The 18,780-nt window shown below is 37.7% G+C and overlaps 5 protein-coding genes, 1 long non-coding RNA gene and 1 pseudogene across 8 annotated transcripts; 4 read left to right on the forward strand and 3 right to left on the reverse strand.

Annotated features, from left to right (window-relative positions):
• The first annotated feature begins 636 nt into the window (after window positions 1–636).
• Window positions 637–3,276, forward strand: LOC104718637 (uncharacterized). Its single transcript, XM_010436417.3, has 8 exons — window positions 637–918; window positions 1,018–1,098; window positions 1,337–1,390; window positions 1,632–1,679; window positions 1,786–1,857; window positions 1,959–2,567; window positions 2,660–2,731; window positions 2,836–3,276. Exons 1-8 carry the CDS (start codon window positions 802–804, stop codon window positions 3,070–3,072), a joined length of 1,290 nt encoding a protein of 429 aa, XP_010434719.1. The 5' UTR covers window positions 637–801; the 3' UTR covers window positions 3,073–3,276.
• Window positions 1,508–4,614, reverse strand: LOC109127018 (uncharacterized). Of its 2 annotated transcripts, XR_015568451.1 has the most exons (3): window positions 4,553–4,614; window positions 4,393–4,444; window positions 1,508–3,223 (listed from the first exon to the last, which is right to left on the reverse strand). It is a non-coding gene; the product is annotated as an uncharacterized LOC109127018 (long non-coding RNA). The 2 variants fall into 2 exon arrangements; XR_002033712.2 differs by lacking the exon at window positions 4,553–4,614 and having other exon boundaries at window positions 4,393–4,527.
• An 819-nt stretch (window positions 4,615–5,433) lies between these two features.
• On the forward strand, window positions 5,434–8,064 carry LOC104718638 (beta-amylase 3, chloroplastic). Its single transcript, XM_010436418.3, has 4 exons — window positions 5,434–6,308; window positions 6,407–6,617; window positions 6,723–6,833; window positions 6,977–8,064. The coding sequence occupies exons 1-4, from the start codon at window positions 5,776–5,778 to the stop codon at window positions 7,766–7,768; spliced, it is 1,647 nt and encodes a 548-aa protein (XP_010434720.2). The 5' UTR covers window positions 5,434–5,775; the 3' UTR covers window positions 7,769–8,064.
• Window positions 8,065–8,092: 28 nt separating this feature from the next.
• On the reverse strand, window positions 8,093–8,652 carry LOC104718639 (uncharacterized). Its single transcript, XM_010436420.3, has 2 exons — window positions 8,515–8,652; window positions 8,093–8,389 (listed from the first exon to the last, which is right to left on the reverse strand). Exons 1-2 carry the CDS (start codon window positions 8,619–8,621, stop codon window positions 8,281–8,283), a joined length of 216 nt encoding a protein of 71 aa, XP_010434722.1. The 5' UTR covers window positions 8,622–8,652; the 3' UTR covers window positions 8,093–8,280.
• Window positions 8,653–8,743: 91 nt separating this feature from the next.
• LOC104718640 (putative small ubiquitin-related modifier 4 pseudogene) lies at window positions 8,744–9,461 on the forward strand (annotated as a pseudogene). The gene has a single exon (XR_015568450.1). The product of XR_015568450.1 is annotated as a putative small ubiquitin-related modifier 4 pseudogene (transcript).
• Window positions 9,436–12,390, reverse strand: LOC104718641 (uncharacterized). Its single transcript, XM_010436422.3, has 3 exons — window positions 10,986–12,390; window positions 10,165–10,423; window positions 9,436–10,012 (listed from the first exon to the last, which is right to left on the reverse strand). Exons 1-3 carry the CDS (start codon window positions 12,110–12,112, stop codon window positions 9,845–9,847), a joined length of 1,554 nt encoding a protein of 517 aa, XP_010434724.1. The 5' UTR covers window positions 12,113–12,390; the 3' UTR covers window positions 9,436–9,844.
• A 3,294-nt stretch (window positions 12,391–15,684) lies between these two features.
• On the forward strand, window positions 15,685–18,742 carry LOC104718642 (uncharacterized). Its single transcript, XM_010436423.3, has 5 exons — window positions 15,685–16,472; window positions 16,728–16,826; window positions 17,278–17,322; window positions 17,425–17,562; window positions 18,234–18,742. Exons 1-5 carry the CDS (start codon window positions 16,077–16,079, stop codon window positions 18,585–18,587), a joined length of 1,032 nt encoding a protein of 343 aa, XP_010434725.1. The 5' UTR covers window positions 15,685–16,076; the 3' UTR covers window positions 18,588–18,742.
• The last annotated feature ends 38 nt before the right edge of the window (window positions 18,743–18,780 follow it).

Raw genomic sequence — 18,780 nt, forward strand, 5'->3', positions numbered from 1 at the left:
GACGCTCTTCAAAACTGCGTTTGAGAATTTCAGGGTGATATTAATATATATTTTAATAGTTACATAAAGTTTTAAAACCTTGCGATTGTGGCCGGAACGTGCGGAGCTCTATATACACGACGCATGCACCATTAGAGAGAGAGAGATTCAAGCGCTACTTATCCCTTAAATTCTTCTCCAGTTACTAATACCCCTTAAGAATAAACAGCTCGTGTCGTGTGGGAGGAAATATAGGATCAAGATTTAGAGAGCTGCGCTAGTTATGCCATGAGTCAACTCTCTCTCTCTCTGTCTCTCTCTTGCATCGAAATTGAGATTTGAGAACAACAATTTATGAAACTTTTCCATTAGCGTAAGAAAATGAGAATATACTTCTCGTCATATTGAAATTTGAACGTCATTGTTAAGCATCACACAATATATAAAAACCTCCACTAAAACTAACTGAAACTATTGATATTTTTGTGGTGCAATTGTAAAGCTAGCTATAAAGCCTTTGCTAAAAATTAACGAACCAACCATTTTGTCGGAAGGAGTGGAACGACCATTACGAATGAGATCTGCACTGTCTTTTTAATAATAAGTCACGCACGCGCTTTGTCCCCATACAAATGGCAGAAATTGTGTAAGAGGCGCGTGTGGTGATGATAATCATACAGTATATAAAAGGTAAGTAAATAAAGCGACGTCGTCTTTATTATTCCAACTAAACCAATTCATCTGGATCACACAGCTCTCTCTCGACTCTCACACGGCAACAAACAAAACACTCTCCTTTCCTTGTGACTTGTGAGAGAGACAATGGACGGACTAATCAGGGGTTTGGTCGACGTGGCTATCGGAGGAAACGAACGTCGCGGTCGTGATGATGAAGACAACTCTACTAGGGACGAGAGATCCAGATCTTCTTGGGCTGATGTTCGTACACCATATCATCTTTTTTTGTTTTTCCCCTTTTTTTGAGGATTTGAATCTGATGAACGATTCATCTTCTTTTTTTTTTTCTGGATCTGACAGGTGGTTTCCGGTGAGGAGGAGGATCAGAATCGCGGAGGAGGATCGTCTCATCCTTCGCAAGGTCGACGCCAGAATGTAGAGGTAAGGAATCCAAAATTCAAATTTATGAATCTCGGAATTTCAATAGATAGTAGCTACAACATACGAATAGGTACAACTCGCAGTCAGTTGAATCCATAGTGACATCATTGGCATATTTTATTCTACTCTCTGCATTACTCCTTAGATTGTCTTTGATGAAATTAAAATAGCACTCAGTTGTTTTCAAGATCACCAAAATGTTGCATCTAAATGTCGCGTTTTCGTTTCTGGGGCGTAGGAAAATCAATGGGAGAATAAGGGAGAAAGGGTTCCCACAAGGCATCCACATAAGGTTTGGGATCACCAATACATTTTCAACTATTCAACTAAACGCATTTTGAGTTTCAGTGACAAATATATACTACTTAGCTAATCTTTGTGTACCAACCAACAATGGAACCACTCCAAGTGACAATTGAACCACTGTATTCAATTCTACTAAATAGATAATCTTGTGAAAAATGATAGTTATTGATCTCCAAAACAAGCCTTTTAATATACGGCATTTTGATTTTCCCACACATGAGGAACAGGAAGAGAATACCTATGCGGCTAAAGTCACCCAGCAGCAAGACTTCTCGGTGAGATTTAACTTCATTTACCCTTTACAGTAGATGATCTTGAAAAGACCTAATGTCAGTTTTAGCATGTTAAGGATCTAACGTTTGCATTTGATTCCAATTACAGGAGAGCCAGCAAGAGGACAATGACGGTTGGGAAACTGTAGGGAAAAAGAAACCTGCAAGGCAATCGCATAAGGTTTGAAATTGTGACACCAAGATGGAGTACTCCTAATCGTTGATTTCAACCATTCGTCCACTGATTTGATATGTGTTATCTCTCTCTCTCTCTCTCCACAGGTCCAGAAGGAGCAATGGCAAGATTACAAACTCCCAGCGAGTGAACAACACTACTCAGACGATGTTGAAACTCATGGAAACCTAGAACCCTCTCAACTGGAGCTCTCAGGTCTCTCAGAAGCATGCAACAAACTCTGGGAGCTCGATTCAAACCGCCTTGTTCCTGGAAACGATTATCAAATTGACTGTGGTGATGGGAAAAGGGTTCACGAGAGAGCCGACATGGCTGAAGGATTACTCTTCTCTTGGGTGAGCGATGAAGTCTTTAGAAAACCGACTTTCGCCAGATTCTGTTCGTTGCTTGACAACTATAACCCAAATGAAGGTTACAAAGAAGTAGTCACAGAAGAAGAGAGGCAAGAGCAATCAGCTTTCATTGAAGAAGTTAGCAGAACCGCTGTGATCAAGTACCTTCACAAGTACCTTGTGATCAAGGACGTTGCTCCTGGAAGCTACCAAGAGTTCAAGAGAATGTTGACAAGTCTCTGGTTCGATCTCTATGGCCGTGGAGGTACCTCTGGCTCTTCTTCTGCGTTTGAGCATGTCTTTGTTGGGGAGATCAAACAATCTGGTGGGGAACAGGTCTCTGGCTTCCATAACTGGCTTCAGGTAAGCCACTTTTTGTCCTCGCTGCCATGAATCCAAATCTCTAAACATTAAAGCTTACAAAAGATTAAAATTGAGGCTCTCTTTTATTGTAGTTTTACTTGGAGGAAGCCAAAGGAACTGTAGATTATCAAGGCTATATATTTCCCCGACGTCGCGGTGAAATTGTAAGTACCACAGCTTCATCCAATGCTACATATGTCCTCCAAACATATAAGTACTTCAGAACAGGTGACTAACCGAGAAATCACACTTTTTGATTCATCTGCAGCCTGATTCAGAGACTCAGTTGCTAACAATCCAATTCGAGTGGAACGGTGTTCTAAAATCAGTCTCAAGTACGTTAGTAGGAGTAAGTCCAGAGTTCGAGTTGGCTCTATACACAATGTGTTTCTTCATGGGCAGAGAAGAAAACCACATTCAGTTGGGTCCATACAATGTCAATGTCAAATGTTACCGACTTGGCAACAACCGTATTGGCTCAGCGTTCCCCATTGCAGAATCTTGAAACTTCTCTTGACTCTGAACTAAATATCTGCCTAATACTGTACTGAATTATTATTATTGTTGTTGTCAGATGTTTCTGTCTGCATGTGTCGACTTGAAATATCTTCTTGTGATATTTTCTTGGATATATATGGGAAACCATGTCTTACTTTCTGAAAATTATACAAACATAAGAGGAAATGTGAGAGAAAATATCTTCCAATAATTTCTATTTTGAAGAGATATTTTTTTGGTTTTGCTTATTGAATGTTCCACTTATCACATCACAAAGCAGGAAAATATCTTGGCGACAATGACAAACCGAAGCTGAACTGTTACACTCAATGTTCTGAATTATTTAGTTTTACAAGTTCAACTTAAGTCCAGACGATGATACTCAGTGACCATTGAGCTAACCATGAAACCAAGAAACAGCTGCTTTTTACAGTTTACATTAATAATATAGCAACTTAAGAATTAGCTTGACCTTTGCTTATAGAAACATTCACTCAGCCCTATCAAATTTACACATCTCAACCAAGAATGCTCACCAATGAGTTTTACCATTATTTTAAATCTAAACAAGACATCATGAGATCACACAATTTCTCACCCGAATCCTAGAAGATTCCTTACTATGGTGAAATTTAATGACAGAAAATTCAGAAGCCTAAATAAGATGTCGACCAAAAGAAGTGACGTGGGTAAAAATGAGAGAAATAAAAGAAGTTGGGTGGGTAATCAAGTATGTTACGTGGAGAGAAGATATCAACACATTTACAGAGAAACACTCAACGTTAAGGGACCAACCACACCACAACACAGATTTTGGAATTTTGCTGATGCTTGTGTGAAAACAGGTCCACAAGCTTTGTACTTTTTACATGATCAGTCCATAATAAAAAGTATTAACTTCTCAAGTCTTTCCATGGACAGAGATAATCAAGAAAAAGTATTAACTTCTTCACCTTAAAAAAATCTACGAAAATGAATATGAGATTCTTTCCTCAAAAGCTAATATCAACATCCACCCATTCTTTCACTCGTCACAATCATGATTTTCTTACAATGCTTACCTTAGTGTTTAGAGATATCTACAATCACAAAAAAGAGTCTGTGTCTGTTTCAAACTCTTGACCGCAAATGTCACAACATGCATATATCATTGTTAACAAAGCAAAACCAGAAAAACCAAGCATATGTATCATAGATACTTATATCAAGACATTACTATAGTCTTTGAATCAACAGTAAGGATTAATGATAGAGAATGAAAAAGTTCAAGACTTGTTTCTAACTTAAAGAAAAGAAAAAATAAACAATTAGGATTAGTAGAGCGTACCTGTTTGAGTCAATGTCCAATGTCGCCCCCGCCTTCTACACTTCTTAGCCTTCTGAATAAAAAGCACAAGCCAAAATGAGAAGGTGCCAAAGGTGATAAGGATCCATTCCTACCATTCAAAATATTAATGGTGGGAATTAGAAACAAGAGAAAACTAAACTCCTTGATGAGGAAATAGCCAAAACCCGCAATCTTCATCACCTGAATAAAGACCAAACTGTCACTTTCAATGAGTCATCAAGAAAAAGAGAGAGAGAGAAAGATTCTCTAATAACATTTGCAGTCGACAAGGATTCTAATGCATCAAAAGCATCTCCAATAAAACAAACAAACACTTGAAACTCACATGTGTAATAAACAAGATCAAAGCCTTACTTATTAAGCATTCCATACACTACTGGTCACCTTTTGACAAATGAGCTAAATCAACATAGTGTCAATTTCAGTGGAGCACATTGAACACAAATCTACAAGGTCTCTTAATACATGAAAGTCTTGTCGTCTCGGTATAACAACATATTGCAGATATAAACAGAATGCAGCTAGGCACTTCAAATGGAAAATTTGTCAAGAAATCTAAACTCTACATATAATTTGGCAGAATAACATAACCAGGCAAGACAAATCAGAAAAAACATATCAATGGGTATGATAGGAAAAAAAAGTTCACAATGAACAAGGCCATGAGAGGAAATTTCAAAGAAAATAAATTAGCTTTTATTAGAAGTCTATGAGTCAATGAACCTGTCTGCTGCTTAGTTGGAAAACATAAACCTTACAGGAAAGTCCAACAAGGAGAAAAAAGCAAAGTTATAGCCACCACAAGAAATTTCATGCTAAAAAAAGAAAAAAAAAAATCCTAGCAACTTATCTTCTTATTCAAATTAAAATCAATAGGTCTTAAGAATTTTCAGCCACACGAACCATGTGTTCAAAGCCAAAGGTGAGCAGGAAAACTTATAGTTTATCACTTTATCTACATTACCAAGAGAACAATAAAAAAACAACATTATTCTCAAGGAATTATCTTTAATTAAAACTGCAGGAATAATTTACCAACAATTAAAAAACTTTACTAAAACTAAAATATCTTCATTTGTAACTACTGAAGTGACATTTATACTTTTTTCACTCTGATAGGTGTAAGAACCGTGTGATAAGTGAAAAAACAAAAAAAAAAAACTAAAGTTAGCAACCTTTTGTGATATTTTCTCTCCACTTTTTGAAGGTTTGTCCCCAAATCACAGCCAATCAATATTCTTTATAAATGTAAACACACAAACAGCATCAACTATCAAACACATACAGCATCTTCTTCTCCCAAACACCAACAACTCTTCTCTCTATCTTCATCTCTCAACAAGAGAAAGAAAAAAGAAAGCTATGGAGTTGACACTGAATTCCTCAAGTTCTCTTATCAAACGCAAAGATGCCAAGAATTCCAGAAACCAAGAAAGTTCCTCTAACAACATGACCTTTGCGAAGATGAGGCCGCCAACATATCAGTTCCAAGCAAAGAACTCGGTGAAGGAAATGAAGTTCACTCATGAGAAGACCTACTCGCCAGAAAATGAAACCACTGAGAGATGGGAGAAGCTCCATGTTCTCTCATACCCACACCCCAAGAGCGACTCTAGTGTTCCGGTGTTTGTCATGTTACCGCTTGACACGGTAACAATGTCAGGGCATTTGAACAAACCAAGAGCCATGAACGCCAGTTTGATGGCTCTTAAAGGAGCTGGTGTGGAAGGTGTAATGGTGGATGCTTGGTGGGGACTTGTAGAGAAAGATGGACCTATGAAGTATAACTGGGATGGCTATGCGGAGCTGATTCAAATGGTTCAAAAGAACGGTCTCAAACTCCAGGTCGTTATGTCTTTCCATCAATGTGGAGGAAACGTCGGAGACTCTTGCAGGTAATGAAGCAACTTTAGTTTCCCCTCGAATTAGATCTCTGTCTCTCATTTCTAGCTTAGTTAATCCTCTATATTGTTTTCTCTCTCTTAAAATCTAGTATCCCGTTGCCCCCATGGGTACTTAAAGAAGTCAGCAAGAACCCTGATCTTGTCTACACAGACAAATCTGGTAGAAGGAACCCTGAGTATATCTCCTTGGGATGTGATTCTGTGCCTGTCCTTAGAGGAAGAACACCTATCCAGGTCTACTCAGATTTCATGAGGAGCTTCCGTGAAAGATTCAATAATCACATCGGAGGAGTTATTGCGGTAAGCAGAAATCTAGACTACTAAAGAAAACAAATCAAATTCACATTAGATATGAGCAGTACAGACAGTGACCTAAGCTAATTGTATCATCATCACATATTGCAGGAAATTCAAGTGGGAATGGGACCTTGTGGAGAATTGAGATACCCATCATACCCTGAAAGCAACGGGACCTGGAGATTTCCCGGAATTGGAGAGTTCCAGTGCTACGACAAGGTATTTTAAACTAGCAGAAAAAGCCTTAATATTCATAAGAACATTAGGCATGAGATTAGACAAATACCAGAGAGATCATGTATACTTATGCTTACTTAATACTCCATATGCTTCTTCTAAGAAATTATGCTTCTTGATTGCAGTATATGAAATCTTCACTTCAAGCATATGCTGAATCAATCGGGAAAACTAACTGGGGAACAAGTGGACCTCATGATGCCGGCGAGTACAAGAACCTCCCAGAAGAGACTGAATTCTTCAGAAGAGACGGAACATGGAATAGCGAGTATGGAAAGTTTTTCATGGAATGGTACTCCGGAAAGCTACTAGAACACGGAGACCAACTCCTATCTTCAGCAAAAGGAATCTTTCAAGGATCCGGAGCAAAGCTATCAGGAAAGGTAGCCGGAATTCACTGGCACTACAACACCAGGTCACACGCAGCTGAGCTAACAGCTGGATACTACAACACAAGGAACCATGACGGGTATCTACCAATAGCTAAGATGTTCAACAAACATGGGGTTGTGCTTAACTTCACCTGCATGGAGATGAAAGATGGGGAGCAACCCGAGCACGCAAACTGCTCACCAGAAGGTCTGGTAAAGCAAGTACAGAACGCAACAAGGCAGGCTGGAACGGACCTAGCAGGGGAGAATGCGCTAGAACGATATGACTCGAGCGCATTCGGACAAGTGGTAGCAACAAATAGGTCAGATTCCGGAAACGGGTTAACCGCATTTACTTACCTAAGAATGAACAAGCGGTTATTTGAGGGTCAAAATTGGCAGCAGTTAGTGGAGTTTGTTAAGAACATGAAGGAAGGTGGCCATGGGAGGAGACTCTCAGAAGAAGACACAACTGGAAGTGACCTTTATGTTGGATTTGTCAAAGGCAGGATCGCTGAGAATGTCGAGGAGGCTGCTCTAGTGTAATTCTCCCACATAGGTACATATAGTGTGGTCTATTGTTGCATTGTATTCCTAAATCTGCTAAATAAATAAATAGAGAGATGAGAGTGACCAAAGAAAAAAGCAAAGATAAAACCAGTAGAGTGTTAAAGCTATAGATTTGCACAATTCTGGATTAGAGTCGGAGCAAAGAGAAGCCAAAAAATGAAGATGATGTACACTTAGATTGCAGTTAGAACTGTGTATCCTATTGAGTTTTCCTTGTACATCTTCACACTCTTTATCTCTAATAATATTTGCATTGTTTTTTTCTCTTAAAATCTTATCTCAATCAATATGCATCACTCCTTCAAACAATTTCATAGTTAAATTAACTCATGAACACATCGTTTATACAACAATTGCTCAAAAATCATGAACACTCGAGAAATCGTAAGTGACATAAATGGAAAATTTCACGGGGAGATGAATCGAAATCGGAAACTAACTTAGCAACACAGATAACGAAAGCGCCTGGAGAAATCGGAATGCCTAACTCAGGAATGTGGTGGAGTAGAATCAGAATTGGAACCTCCACGACGGAGCTCTTCGATTAAACCGCCGAGCTCTTTCCTCGCGGACTCTCTACCAAACATGAATCCATACCTGGAAAGCGAATAAAAAGAGACTGTATAAACCCTAAAATAGAAGACATGGAGAGAGAGAGAGAAGAAACGAGAAATTACGAAGAGGAACTAGCTAGTGGGAGAGATGAAAATTAAATCACTCACCAGCAAGAGACGGCGGAGAATACGCCGGAGATTGCAACCGTTTGGATCAACGAGAACGATTTCTGCATTTTTCTGTGACTGTTTGGGGGAATTTTCCGATAAATCATTCCTTTCTCCTTAGGATTAAAAAAAAGAGTAAGAGCGGGAGAGAATCACTTGATGGGTCTGAGCTAATATGTGAGCCCAGCCCATTTAAGTAATGTTCGATCTCTTAACTCGTTTATTTGACCCTTTTGTCGTAATTGTGTCATACTGTTAGCCAAGAAAAAAATGTCCGAAGAAGGTAGCCAAGTCGGCGACAACGCTTCAACCCTGCAATCGAAGGTGCGATCTGAGACAACTCGTCCAAGGATCGCTCCTTATATTCTGAGCAAAGTTTATGAAATAAGTAAGGTGAAGAAAGAAGGGGAAAAGCCTAAAGTTGCCTCGGAGTCGTCTACCCATGTTACCCTAAACGTCAAGGGTCAGGACGAGGAAGGGGTTCGAGTGTTTAAGGTGAGAAGGAACGCTAAGTTGCTTAGGTTGATGGAACATTACACCGAAATGAGAGGCGTCGAGTGGAACACATTTGGCTTTCTGTTGGATGGTTCTAGGATTCGAGAGTATCATACACCGGATGAGCTGGAGCTTAAGGATGGAGATGAAATTGACGCAATGCAGTGCTGTATCAACTAAGTGGTTCTGCTTCATCTTCTATATAATATTTACAGTTCAAGTTTTTATGGTGTGGCTGTTATATAGTACGCAGATTCAGATTTCTAGTTTCATGTTATATATATAACCACTCCCGAATGTTAATATGTATGACCCTTTTTGTTGTACTTGAACCTAGGCATAGACCAGATATATTTAATCTTCTAAAGTTGATTGTATTTGGAATTCTCATTTTCATGTCATTGTCATCTTCTATCTAAGGAAAACTAGTAAAAAGAGGTGTTATTTTCACACGTTGTAAAAGTAAGACAATTATTTTGTTGCTTCTCTTACATGGGTTACGCTTGTTACAAAGATTTTTTGTTAACACACAACATTGCTTACTCTTCAACAACCTATGTACAGTTTAAACTTTAAAGCCAGCCTGCTCATAAAACAAGTGGGAGGAAAAGAAAAAGTAAACCTGTATTGCTTGCTCCATAGCCAGATCTCTTACTTATTACTTATGAGATCTCGACATTGGTTCCAAGTGGTTCACCTTCAAGAAAATCTCCATGGAGATTGCGAATTCTGTTGACTGTGTTCTCTAGACGTCTCTCTTTAACTCTTGTGTCTTTCGGAGAAGTTCAAGGTATGGTCATGACTGCGATTATGTCAAAATCTTTGCCACAGGAACTCACAAAGGATCGTCCCCACTACTACAATGAAATGTTTGGGTTTGGACAGCCTTCGTAGCAGCAACTCTGGCAGCATTTGCTGCTCGGTTTGCGACCATCACTGCTCTGTTCACTCTCTCTTCAACTTTCACAACTTCACGTGCTTTATCGGCTGCTTTCCTTGCTTGCTGTGGATCAAAGAGAGAGAGGGACAAGGATCAAATCTCAGTGGGTGTTTATGTTCAAATTCCTTACAAATGCAATATCTTCAGGAGATGAACAAAATTAATAGTACGTAACTTAATAAATATGAGCAAGAGTAAGATAGATTATAAGATACCTGGACAGTGTCGAGAACCTTGGAATGACTGATGGAAAACGATGAATCAGGACGAGTGGTCTGCTCGGTAGGACAGCTGAGAACTCCGTCTTCCCAATGGCCTGCCTGTGTCTCACCATTCCTGAACGTGTACATACCAAGCCCTTGCCTTCTCCCCTCATGCCAAGCTCCTTCATACCGATGCCCGTTTCCAAATTGATACACTCCAAAACCATGCATCCTGTCTGCAAAATACTCCCCAGCATATGTATCACCATTTCTGCAAGAGAGATGTGGCTTAAGTCAGATAGGTCTATCACTTAATAAGAGAAGACAGTGATGAATGCAATTGTATAAATCCAAGCTCAAGTCAGCAACAAATAAGCTTGAGCCTTAATTCCTCCTAGACTTATTATTTTCTGAAACATAAGAATAAACGTGGCTAGGGAAGAAGACAGACAACAACAAAAAACTTTTGGTTGAAATGCAATATGAACTGAAAGCCAGAATCTTTCAAAGAGTAATCTCATGCAATTACTAATTCCAGTAACAATCAAGCTTCATAAAGGGTGAGAGACGCCAACAATAGATGGTATTAGACAGTACAACAATCTATCAAGAACTCAAGACTGAAAGCCATAAACTTTAAGAACATCCCACGAGCAGCATAGACATGAACCTAAACAGAGCATCATAAAAAGTAGAAGTAAAGCCTTAACTTTTCAGAAACCACACTTACTTCAATTTCAAACCAGTCGCACTAAAACGTCAATAGCATATGACTAAAAACTTCACCCTAAGCTAAACCATTTCTGCAAAAGTAGAAACTGAAGATATCTCACCTGAAATGATAATGTCCAAGACCATGTTTGACACCCCATTTAAACTCTCCAACAAAACGACTACCATCCTCAGAGGTATACACACCACAGCCATGGCTCTGTCCATTAGACCACTCACCAGCATACACATCCCCTGTATAAAACCTGTAGATTCCAGTTCCATGTCTCATCCCTTGCCTGTATTGACCTCGGTACCTACTTCCTTTAGCCCAAGTTTCTACTCCATATCCATCATATTTCCCATCAATCCAATCCCCTTCGTATTTACCCTTCATAGAATAGTAATAAACTCCACTCCCTGAACACTTCCCTCGATGAAACTCTCCCTCGTAAACATCACCAGAGCTGTACTTCTGAACCCATGAGCCAGAGTTAGTCTTCTTCTCAGTCACAGGCTTCGACCCAATTGACCAAACAACATGTTTAGTACTCTCCTGAGATGTAGACGAGGATCTGGTAGGGGTAAGCTTGAGAGACAGCAACCGAGCGATAATCAAACGAATCGATGGTAAATGAGGAAGAGCGAATTTGAGAGAGATCGAGAGTACGAAAGAAAAAGCGATAATCGAAAATACGAAAAGAAGGAAGAATCTGAAACTAATCAACAAGAAGAAGATGTAAAGAGGAGGCACGGAGAGAAGAAGTAAGAAACGAAGATGGAAACATATCAAACGGACTCTAAGAACATGACGGAGAAGCTTCTGATTAGTCGCCGATGGGATCGATGGAAGAGACGAAGAGAACCACGACAAAAGATACGACGGACAATAAGACGAAATCGAACCAAAGCTTCCGCGTTGCCTTCTGAAATCGTCAACGTTGAAGGGATAAGAAGATCGAGCCGCCGCCGCCGCCGTAACCACCACAGGTCTCTTAGAAGTAAGATTCCGAGAAGACGAATCTGGGATTTCAACCGTCAGATGATGACGGCTCTGAGCTTGTTGAACTTGATTGTTGAAAACACTGAACCCACCAATGTCAGGGGTGAGAATCTCAGGTACCTGAAGAGGACGATGATGATGTTTAATCTTAGGTTTGGGATCCGAATCGGAGGAAGTAGGTAAACAACCGGCGGTTTCTTTTCCGATGTACCGCCGTTCTGCTACAGTTGAATTTTTCAGATGCATTTACATACAGAATCTGGAGATTGAGAGATTAGGGTTTCTTTAACAAAATTAGGGTTTCTGTGATCTCAAAGAGACAGTATTGCTTTTTTGTTGTTGTTGTTGGGTTCCCTTTAAACTGTGTTTCTCTAGTTTTCAGGAAATGATGAAGAACGAGCTCAGTTTTGAAGCTAAGGTAAAGATAGCTTAGTTAAATAAAGCCCTCGTGTTTTGGTTTTATTTACAGATATTGCCATTCGTTTGCCTCCCACTTGATCCTCAAGTTTAGTTTTTAATAATGTGAGATTAGTTAAATCTCTTTCGTCATTTATCAAGAGAGTATTATTCTCTAAGATACCCCAAAAGACTCTATTTTAGTTTAATTAATTTAAACTAATATACTTAGCGATTCAATGTTCTTCAAACATTTAATGCCGTACATAAATTTTAAAAATTCAAAGTCTTTAAACTTTCCTACGAGTATTAAAAGTGGTACTATTCTAGGTAACTAATTGTTGTGTCAATTGCTTGTAGAAATGGCAAGAAAATGAACTTTAATTATGTTTATCCGGATGGTTTTTTGTTGAATTGAGACTTCTTGTTTTGCTTGTACGGTCCAAATTCTACGTGTCTGCCATTAGCATTACAAACATTACCCTTTTCATGATTTTAATTATTATTTATTGATTATTGATATCGTTTTAAGCAAACATTATACATAAAAAATATATATATATATATATATATATATATAACCTTCAAGTCAGCCAATATTTAGCATGCATAATTCTAATGTTTTTAGGTAATGGTCTCATCTCGATAAATAATCATTTATTTTCAACAACTTGTTTTATTCTCTTTGTATCCAAAATACAATTATTTGATTCATAACCAATTCATTGTATTTTTCCTATATAGTATATTATTATATTTTACATAACTACATATACATTTTTTTTTTTGACGATCAACTACATATACATAATTATAATGAGAAGTATTGTTCTTATATAAATAAGTGCGATCTAACAAAAGTTGTTTTCTTTTGACATTTGTTTGATTCTCGCCGTAGAGCAATTAGATTATTCAAGAAGTGAGGTCACACAAGAAATATCCCATATAGTTTAACAAAAAATATATTTAAATAATAAGAAAAAGGTTCTTAAATATAATTAACAATTAAACAACTAAACTGAAAAAAAAAAAAAAAAAAAAAAAAACCTCACTCATAAACTCATACCTAAACTAGAGAAAGTCCAACTATGATTAAGATGTAATTTCAACTCTCGTGTATTTAAATCTATCATTATATTTGTAAATAATAATAGACCTTAATAAATAATTAACTTTAAAAAGTACTATCTATGAATTTAGTATAGAAAAAGTTTGAATTAGTAATAGAGAAAAGTCAAAATCACAAGTAAAGATTTCAAAGACGAGAATAAGTCACCTAAAAAAATATATATTTTCAACTTTTTGTGCCTTGTATTATATTAAGATTCATCACAAATTAGTTGTTTGTGTTGTTACTTGATAATTTTATTTATTTTCTTCCAGTGCACGTAAAGGAAGATGAGATTAGAAGCAGGGGTGGTCTTGTAATAACGAAGTGATAAGAGGTAGATAAGTCACCTGCGTCTTTGAACTGCTCATCTGAGGCCACGTGTCAGCAACAAAGCGGCTAATATCACCTAATGCCTCGAGACGATAAAAACGGCACCGTTCGATATCGATCCAATCGCAATAGAGAGATAAGTGTTTGTGGCAACTTGACTTTCTAATAATATCTATCTCTATTTAGAAATAGAGAGAGATATATCATCCAAAAGTGCACAAGTCTCTCTATCCTTTTAATATGGGCTCCCCAAACGCATCTTTCCAATGTAGATAATTGTTATCTATATCAAACAAAAGCCTTATATACAAAATATCTAATGATAAAAAGGTAACAAAGCTTTTGACCCTAATAAAGTAAATTAATTGAAAATGGAAAGGTAATAAAGCAAAACTAACGAGAAAAGATTCATAAAATTGTGGTTTAATATAAAATTAGGAACATACAACGCAACATAATAATGATCAATATAACATTCTTCTTAAATGATCAATATAATTTTGTAACAATATCATACGGTGAACCTAAGTACACAATCTCTTTAGCTAAATGTGTTTCTCAACGCTTTGCTTCCGTAGTTCTCATTTCCATAGTTACGAAAGGATAAAGATTGAAGATTACACAAATTAGATAAATTAAAATGAACAAATTGATTTTGTATTCGAGTTGTGTGTGGTCAGAGTTCTTGTGGATACATTAATTTAATGTCGCAATACATTCTTTTTTTTTCTGGACAATTAATATAGGAGCTTTTTAGCCAATCATATTACCAAGTGTCTGTTTTGAGAATATGCGAATTAGGCCATACAGAAACATAAAAAAATCAAAGCTATATGAAGGTGATTATGATTAGTGCGGTGTAATTATAAATTTACAATGATCATATTCACTGCAGTGTGCCAAAAAAAAAGAGAGAGATTAAATTGGATAAATTGTTTTGACCCTTTTTTTAATTAAATCTTTGGTATTATATTCAAACTTAACAGTTACATCGTTACATAGGTTAGTTTAGAATAGAGATACCATAACAACGATAGCAAAACCGAGCTAAACATACTCGGAAAAACAACCAAATGAAAAAAGAAAGAGGTTACATACTAGAGATAGAATCCTCTTAACCACATAGTTCGAGCATGCCTTGAAACTTGGGTGTGCCATATCTAATGAGACAGATGATGCAAATTCTTAGATCAAGATAGGTGATCAGATCTTCTACCGGTATGCAGATTACTAATATAGATTTTGAAACTTTTGAATACGATTGAAAGAAAAGAGCTAGAATATTGAATTGGTTTATGAAATTCATTTGCATGTGTTTTTTTTTGTAAAAAAAATAAACTAAAAATTAAACATAACAAACCTCATTTGAAGGCATGCATAATATTAAATAAATGCGTTGAGACGTTGCATGCTCAGAATTTTTCCTTCATGCATGTTTGCCGCTTGGTTTGAATCTCGAAAGATCCACATGAATTTTACATTCACAGATCACGCTTTTCATCATTGAACTTCAAAGTCTTCAACAAGCTTGTTCTTTGATATTAAGATCACCCGCAAAATGCAATCTCCTTCAAATAAAACCATGTACGTATTAGCCTTCACAACCCAAACATCGCATTGGCCCATTACTATTTTTTTGGGCCCATTACTATTAAGAACTCATTTTCCAACGTGGATTTAGAACTCATTTTATATCAGTAATCTGCCATAAAGAAAAACGATTCCATTTGTATCTTTCCGAGTTTATCTAACCTTGAGATACGTGGAATGTGGTCGTGTGACTTGTCATCGGCATAATTACCATCATAGTAATACACCCCCTCATTCCATGTTTTTTACCAAATTTTCTTTCAAATGCATATTGAATATAAACATTTTATGATTTATTGAAATACTTTTTGTTACCATATAAAATTCATACACGCACAAAATAGTCTGAAACCAACCAATTCATATGCGTTATACACTAGTGGATTTTTTTGTCCAAAAAAGAAAAATACACTAGTGGATTTATTGCGTAATTCATACCCCAGTAAAAAGGCAAGGTTTCCTTAAAACGACAGCGTTTCGTTTGCTTGAACATCCCAACGTTGAAAAAAAAACTTCCAAAAAGAGCAACAAGAGAACAAAAGAAGAGATCACAAATCACAATCATATTATGCATCTGCCATGAAAGTTCAAAGGTTCCAGAGCGGAAGCCGCAGCCACGATTTGACTCACCAACAACACTCTCTTCTCTTTCTCTCTCTTCATTATTATTGAAACTAGATTCCAAATTTTTCACATGAAATCTCTCTTGTCTCTTCCTTTTGCTTTCGCATCTTCTTCTTCGTCACACGCGTCTTCGTCAACGAATCCTCGTACTCTCCGGCGATGCCCCGACGATTAAAAGACGGCGAGCCTGGCCGTTTTACCGCCACCGCTCTTCTTCTCATAGGTTTGATCTCTTGTGTTATCGTCTACGCTGTCTTCTCTAATGTCCTCCGTCCTTCCCAAGATCGCACGCTCGCTGATTCCTCGGTCCGATTCACGGAGGAGTCGCCAGATCACGCCGCGCCTGTACACGGTGGAGGCGGGTGTTGCCGTGGGATTGATAATTTGGAGCTTTGGGGTCCTGCGGTGAAGTGGGGGACGGATTTTAAGTTTAATTCTTCTAAGGAATGTTGTAAAGCGTGTAAAGTTATGTGTAACGGAAACGATGGTCCTTGCTTGTGCGATTCGTGGGTGTTTTGTGGGAACAAAGAGGCTTGTGGGTCTAAGTTTGGAGAGGTAAAGTTTGATTCTTGTGTATCGAAATCGATTGGTGCATGATTTACCAATATCGTCCGTTAAGTGTTCGACGAAATGCTTACTTGCGCTTTGTATCGTCAAATTACTAGAATTTAGTGGAAAGTTACTAAATTTACAGACACTTTGTGATTCTTTTTGACTCTGTGTGTGATTAGTGATTGAGAAATGCTGAATTTATGACACTCGCCACTTGTTCAAGTTCCAGAGACTGAGGTGATTTTTTTCTCTGTGCAGTGTTGGTTGAAGAAGCAAAAAGATGTCTTGCTGCCTGATCGACAAGGAAGTGGGGAGAAAGTAATGTGGACATCTGGGCTTATCTTTGGACAAGGCCAGGTAGTGTGATCTTATATAACTTGTCTTGATTACTAACTCGATTGATCGACCAAATTCAAAGTTAATGCAGTTTTTTCAAACGCTGGAAATAGTAGGTTTCAGTGATATTTCACTAATTATAGCTTTCGTTGTGTTGTCATTTTCCTCAAACATTTACTATTCCACGAATACTACTCAGCCTTTGGTATTGACTTGTCTGTGTGATTAGATGACAATAGCTGCTCTGGTTACGGATTTCACAAGATTGTACTTTTACTGTGTTCTTAGTTTCCTACTAATCTGCAAAATTACTGTGTCGAGTGATGTTAGTTTGGTTGTGTGAATCCAAGTTTTATGTCTCTCTGATTTTTTTGTGATGATGATAGCTGCTCTGTTTTCCTTCTTATCTTGAAAATAGATAGTATTATTAATGATTGTCGTAATAACTAATTATCTACTTTGCTTCTGTTAGGGCATTGTTGGTTTTGAAACGGAACACGGCGTAATTCATGTCAAAGTAATTATCTTATCTATAATGTCTTTTTTGTACTTAAGAGAGAAAATTCCAGTTTTTGTTTAAAAGTTCCAGATTTGACACTGATGCTTCCCTTTGTTGCAGCTTCACCCTGAGTGCGCTCCTCACTCAGTATACTACATTCTTAGTTTGTTAACTCTGCGCCACTGCGCAGGCTGCCAGTTTCATCGAGCTGAGAAACGGGGATCATACTGGGATTCAGAAGGCGACCATGTACATAATGTAAGGGACCTTACACAAATTTTGCCTTTAATTCTTAGATCACGTATAATCACTTTTCACTCTTAAATCTGTGATCTCGAAGTATGAAAATAGATCCATGTGCTTGGATCTCTGACAATTTGCTAGACTTGTTATACCTTTTTATTATTGAACATCTGTCTTTCACTAAACCAGAAACGCATGTAGTACTACAATCCCATTTCTGGTTTCAGACTGTATCTAGTATGCTTTGTCACCCTTTTTACCAATGAAATTTCTTTTGAGATATTTGTTGATATCTCGCATATTAATGTGAGGCACAGCTGATTGTACTTTGAGGCATGAACCATGACTGGTGTTATCACATAGTAGAAATTGTGATAAATGTGTTAAGCATATGATTTCTGTCAATTTAAAAGACTCATTAGCCTTTTGATCCATCTGATTGCTTACCTTTCTTCTTGTAGAATTCGCATCTTCTATATCGAAGATCAAATGAGTTTCTGTTGTGTAAATGCTTTAGCTCTTTAGTTTTGAATTGCTTTTATTGACTACACTTGCCATGATTTTTACCTGTTCAATTTCCGTTTTAGCTTGTTCATACCTTATTGCTGGCACACCTATCTTCCTATGTCCAAACAGAGTTTTTTGCTGCTTGTTTTATTGGAAGTCTCATCCTTTCACTGTGTCAGGCTCCCTATGGCCCACCATACGCCATGATTCAAGGAGTCCTCCAGGCCGAGGGAAACATGTTCACACCGATCCCAACCGAGCACTGCCCAACTATAAGCCGTGGCTCGGTGGCGTGGGTTGGCTCGGGTCCAGAATTTTTCATCAGTTTAGCAAACCACCACGAATGGAAACAATCTTACACTGTATTCGGCTCTGTTCTGCCAGAAGACTTGGATGTCGTGGAGACGATTGCTGGTTTACCAACAAGAGCTGATGTCTGGAACGGCGTTCATGTATCTGTGCTGGAGAAACCGGTGTCGTTAGCCGTACGGAGAATGAAGACGGGCCAAGAACAAGGAGAAACCGGTTCATGAAGAAGAAAAGCTAGAAATGAGCTTAAAATAGTCCTTGCTTCTTCTTTGTTGGAATTTTATAGTAATTTTTTTTGTTCATAAATAGAAACTACCAAAAAAGCCAGAAAATTTCTTGGTTCCGTACTTCCGTTAAATGAAAATTCACTTGTTATACATCTGTACTTCCAAAATTAAAATCTTTTACATCGAACCA

Source organism: Camelina sativa, chromosome 10 (genome assembly GCF_030686135.1).
Source record: "Camelina sativa cultivar CO46 ecotype springtype chromosome 10, ASM3068613v1".
Taxonomy (NCBI): domain Eukaryota; kingdom Viridiplantae; phylum Streptophyta; class Magnoliopsida; order Brassicales; family Brassicaceae; genus Camelina; species Camelina sativa.

What these genes read in the sequence shown, in the direction of transcription:
- LOC104718637 (XM_010436417.3), top strand. Translation starts at nt 802, where the DNA reads ATGGACGGACTAATCAGGGGTTTGGTCGACGTGGCTATCGGAGGAAAC. An exon ending in GTCGACGCCAGAATGTAGAG is followed by an intron (nt 1,099 to 1,336) that starts GTAAGGAATCCA and finishes TCTGGGGCGTAG; the next exon opens with GAAAATCAATGGGAGAATAA. An exon ending in CCCGACGTCGCGGTGAAATT is followed by an intron (nt 2,732 to 2,835) that starts GTAAGTACCACA and finishes ATTCATCTGCAG; the next exon opens with CCTGATTCAGAGACTCAGTT.
- LOC104718638 (XM_010436418.3), top strand. Translation starts at nt 5,776, where the DNA reads ATGGAGTTGACACTGAATTCCTCAAGTTCTCTTATCAAACGCAAAGAT. An exon ending in ACATCGGAGGAGTTATTGCG is followed by an intron (nt 6,618 to 6,722) that starts GTAAGCAGAAAT and finishes CACATATTGCAG; the next exon opens with GAAATTCAAGTGGGAATGGG. An exon ending in AGTTCCAGTGCTACGACAAG is followed by an intron (nt 6,834 to 6,976) that starts GTATTTTAAACT and finishes TCTTGATTGCAG; the next exon opens with TATATGAAATCTTCACTTCA.
- LOC104718639 (XM_010436420.3), bottom strand. Translation starts at nt 8,621, where the DNA reads ATGATTTATCGGAAAATTCCCCCAAACAGTCACAGAAAAATGCAGAAA. An exon ending in TTCTCCGCCGTCTCTTGCTG is followed by an intron (nt 8,390 to 8,514) that starts GTGAGTGATTTA and finishes TTCGCTTTCCAG; the next exon opens with GTATGGATTCATGTTTGGTA.
- LOC104718641 (XM_010436422.3), bottom strand. Translation starts at nt 12,112, where the DNA reads ATGCATCTGAAAAATTCAACTGTAGCAGAACGGCGGTACATCGGAAAA. An exon ending in CTTGGACATTATCATTTCAG is followed by an intron (nt 10,424 to 10,985) that starts GTGAGATATCTT and finishes TCTCTCTTGCAG; the next exon opens with AAATGGTGATACATATGCTG. An exon ending in AGGTTCTCGACACTGTCCAG is followed by an intron (nt 10,013 to 10,164) that starts GTATCTTATAAT and finishes TTTGATCCACAG; the next exon opens with CAAGCAAGGAAAGCAGCCGA.
- LOC104718642 (XM_010436423.3), top strand. Translation starts at nt 16,077, where the DNA reads ATGCCCCGACGATTAAAAGACGGCGAGCCTGGCCGTTTTACCGCCACC. An exon ending in GTGGGTCTAAGTTTGGAGAG is followed by an intron (nt 16,473 to 16,727) that starts GTAAAGTTTGAT and finishes TTCTCTGTGCAG; the next exon opens with TGTTGGTTGAAGAAGCAAAA. An exon ending in AAGGCGACCATGTACATAAT is followed by an intron (nt 17,563 to 18,233) that starts GTAAGGGACCTT and finishes TCACTGTGTCAG; the next exon opens with GCTCCCTATGGCCCACCATA.